The 4,142-nt window shown below is 37.6% G+C and overlaps 1 protein-coding gene across 6 annotated transcripts in view; it reads right to left on the minus strand.

Annotated features, from left to right (window-relative positions):
• LOC143281239 (estrogen-related receptor gamma-like) overlaps positions 1-3,938 on the minus strand; it is a 56,992-nt gene extending 53,054 nt beyond the window's left edge. The window contains exon 1 of one of the 6 annotated variants that reach the window (XM_076586339.1): positions 3,863-3,938. In XM_076586339.1, coding sequence (XP_076442454.1) covers positions 3,863-3,868 — 6 coding nt within the window. In that variant the 5' untranslated portion in view covers positions 3,869-3,938. Of the gene's footprint in view, positions 1-3,310; positions 3,416-3,598; positions 3,618-3,862 lie in introns of those variants that run through there. The other 5 variants (XM_076586336.1, XM_076586340.1, XM_076586337.1 and 2 more) reach the window with 5 other exon arrangements.
• Between the last annotated feature and the right edge of the window lie 204 nt (positions 3,939-4,142).

Here is a 4,142-nt window from a genome sequence, read left to right on the forward strand (position 1 = left end):
GGCAGATGTGGTGTAGCGTATATGGATTTGTCCGAACGCAGTGACGCCTCCTTGAGCTACTGGTGCATACTGATATAGTGCAGGCCTCCGTGTGTACTTGTGCCTGTTTGACTGCATGCATTAGTACGTATGCGCCTTTCTAAACAACCCCCCCCGAACAGTCAACTGTGTGTGTGTGCACACCAACTAGCTATGACTGAGCCAGTTTGAACAGCTAGACATGAATCCCAATGATGTCCTGCACTCTCACGGTTGTCACTACTTGATTTCCTGTGTTGTTGTAAGTCTTACTACTTTAGCGTTACACAATCCAGGCGACAGAAATTACGTCATGAACGTAAGTCGGCAACTCTCTTTTGTCGACACTGTCTGGGTCCAGTTGAGAGCTGAAAGGAACGGACAACGGTATTGTGACAACTTGGATAGCTAGCCAAGTTTTGTTCCCCATGCCGGATACTGTTCAAACTGTTGACTTAGCAGTAAGCTTTTCCCTCCCCTACAATCAACTTCTCTTTTTTTCTGTTTTTTTTCCCCGTTTTATATAATGTTTTTATCTGCCATATAACTCTTTTTTTTCTAGATCTAAAAACTTCAGGATTAAACACAAGAACGTCTGCACATGATTACTTTGGAGTTGGAGTCAATCTCCACTCACAAGCCACCAAGCACCTGCAGGTCCATTTTTGTATGGAAGAAAAATGAGAAATGACATGACAAAGCATAAGTTTAAACACTGGAATGGTAGTGACAAAGAAAGAAAATAATCCCAGGCATGCAGCACCTTAGCTCAAATACTGAGCTGCTGTCTGAACTCAGTGCAAGATCACCTGTTAACAGACTGCCTCAACTCTTTTACCCACTGTGGAAAAGACCAGTGAAAACTACACTTCTGCACCAGCTGCTACCATTTACACAAACATGTAGATATACACCATGTTTGTGAAAATGACAGCTTGTAGTTATTCTGTGTTTGCTATGACATGTGGTGCTTTCATTTCATGTAAAGGTATTGATATAATACAAATCATTTGCTAAACAATGGCTGAGTGAAAATCATTATGACAATGACATTTTTACTAACTGATATTTTTTGACAAACATAATTTACCTGACATATGATGAAGTACTTTTCTATATATATATATATATATATATATATATATATATATATATATTTATTTTTTTTATCTATATATAGGTTTTTTTTTGTTTCTTCTTATTCAATATTTTCATATCTCATTGGTATAAATGTGCATGCATTTTTTCCCCTCCTGAACTGGTACAGCTTTTTTTTTTCCAACACAGAAATGGAAACCTTCTCAAATGTTAAGCCATCCATTCTTTGTTCATGTGCAGTGCTAAAGACAATTCTCTGCTGATATTCCAAGTTCCATATCTGTACACAAAATACATATCTTTTTTCTTCTTCTAGGTAGTCCCAGTATCAGGCTAGATATACGTGCTCTTTGAAACTGATTATATTATTTTTAAAAAATTCAACTTCAAGTCTGCATCACAATGATGAGAATGTCCAAGTCTTGAGATGATGAAATACGTAAGTATAAGTCTACCAATGAGTGAACAAACAACACACAAGCTTCTTCAATTCTGAATGGAGCTCCAGGGAAAATGGTGGCAGACAGTATGCCATTGAATTATTGACTGAATGAACAATGAACATTTTAGTACAGAGGAAGGTATCTAAAAGATGATAAGAAACAAACGTGCACATGATTTAACAATAACTGCAGATGCATTCTTGCACACTATGTGCCTCTGCCACTAAGTGTTCTGGGCACCAGTATAGAGGGGTTGTAAGGTAGCATCCATCATGCAGATCCATACAAGATTATACTGTACAGTGTGCACCCACAAATAAATGTGACAATGTGTGTACACTTCCAACACTCTTAAAATGCAAGCACTTTAAATGTTAAGACATGATCATAAATCTAAAATTAATGAGAAACTTGTTTTATGGTCATGATACAATGACCATGGCACAAAATGATTCATTACTCATTGCTTCACTTAATTTATAGTGTGAACCTGAAAGATGACTGGATGAAAATTATTAACAATGTACACTGTCAACTATGTATGAAATTGTCAATGGAAAGCAAAGAAAATATTTTGTTGGCAAATAGATCAAACAAGAACAGGAGAAAGCACTTTAGCAAAAACTGGGGGTGACTGGCAGCCAATAGATCTGCACTTTGTTGCAAAGTAATCTCAGAGTGACACTGAATTTTATGCTCTGCAAATCCATAGTTTCAGAATACAGATGGAGGCCCTAATATACCTCCTATATCAACCTCTTTATTGCTATTAATTTGTATTATTAATGTTGTGCTTTTAGTAGTTGTAAGTGTAACATAATGATAGGGTAGCCTCCATTTTGCAAAACAATAATTATTGATAGTGCTCAAAGAGAGTGGACAAGCTCAACAGCAAAGCAGAACACTGGGTTTAATTTTCAATGTCCAGTTTTCAACTTGAGATTCTTTGGCTCAAATCTGGTTGATGCTGGGTGGTGATATATTTTTTTTTCCCAGTCATCACAAACATGATACAATATGCACATATGCCATTGCTAGTATGTTGGTGTATTAACCCTTTTTCTGTGTGTTTGAGTTGATACAGTTGGTACACACATCAAAGATCCCAAAATCCATTGTCTAAAGTTTGTCACGTTGTGTAAAATACCCTGTGCAAACGAATTTATAACAACACTGAACGCACTGAGTCATATGAAAACCTATGTGATGTTTGTCATGGGGAAAATTGTTATTTTAAGTGTTAGTAAGACCGAATTTGAGCTCAACACAGACTTGAGAAGGAAGTGTAGTCAAATGCTACACGACCACAGATCTGCCAGGTAAACGATTACGTGATGTTTTCTTCTGATCACATAAATTTGGTTTATTATGTTCTTTGTGTGTTCTTGTTCATTGTGTTCTTGTTCATGTCGTGTTCTTGTTCATATCTGCCGCACATCACCACAATTTCCATGTTTGTATGCTTCCAGTCATCAGCATTAGCTGATCTCATTGTGGTATTCACAAAAAGTCTGTGTAGTTATTCTAAATAACAATCTTTCAGTGCAACATTGCCGTTGGCACAGCCCACAACTGCACAGCAATGAGATGCCGGCAACATCATGTGCAGAAGCTTCTCGCCACATGTATCGACTATCGAGTGAAACTGAATCAAACACGTTTCCACTCGGAAAGATCATTTGGTATCTTGATTTTATGGCATCAGTAAAACATTCAACAAAGAAAGGTGATAGAAAACCAATCAATCCTACCTTGCTCCCTCAATGAAAGATTTCGACTAAAGTGTGAGGTTCGTTAGACACAACATCCGGCATCACAACAAACCAAGCTTCGACAACACGAGAACTCGCTTGCAGTTCTCGGTTAACACCAACAGTGTGGCAAGAGTTGTATCCCTTTACTGGGTTGCTCAGAAAGCGTGAGATAAAATAAATATCATTTGAAATGCAAAACACACCAATAAAACCTTTTTTTCATGAATGAAAAACACTGCCTAAACACATAAACAAACAAAATCGATGAATAAAAACACGACTTACCATAACGTATCACAGGAAAAATATTTCTAAGTGGTATGTGTACGTTTGGAGGTTGTTTTGTTCTCTTTTTTTGTTTTTCTCTTGGCAAGTGGTATAATAAATGAAAACGGAAAAATACAGAAGGATCAGACAACAATAACATAGACCCTTAAAAAAAAAAAAACCGAAGAGAAAAATCCTAAACCACAATCTGAAAAATCCTCAGCAAGTCAAAGTGAATTCTCAAAACAGGCTTGTGGATATAACAGCAAAGCGAGCACTCACCTCCATGTTCGGCAGTGAAGTGGAGAGCCCCCCTCCCAAGCCAGCATTACTCCACGTCAAGGAAGCGCTGACAACCCCAGTCAGTTCCCATTGGTTGATCCCTCCCCCTCCAACTTTCCCATCCAATCAAAGTGCCTCTTCCATCCTTTTCTGCCGGCATTGCATGACCAGGTTTCCAACCCGGTTTTTTTTTTTTTTCCTCTTCTCCATTTTTTCTTCACCTAGTTGAGTTAATAAACTGAAGGAGAACAGAAAACATAAAAGCTGTCTTCATTTCATT

Source organism: Babylonia areolata, chromosome 4, assembly GCF_041734735.1.
Source record: "Babylonia areolata isolate BAREFJ2019XMU chromosome 4, ASM4173473v1, whole genome shotgun sequence".
NCBI classification, from domain to species: Eukaryota; Metazoa; Mollusca; class Gastropoda; order Neogastropoda; family Buccinidae; genus Babylonia; species Babylonia areolata.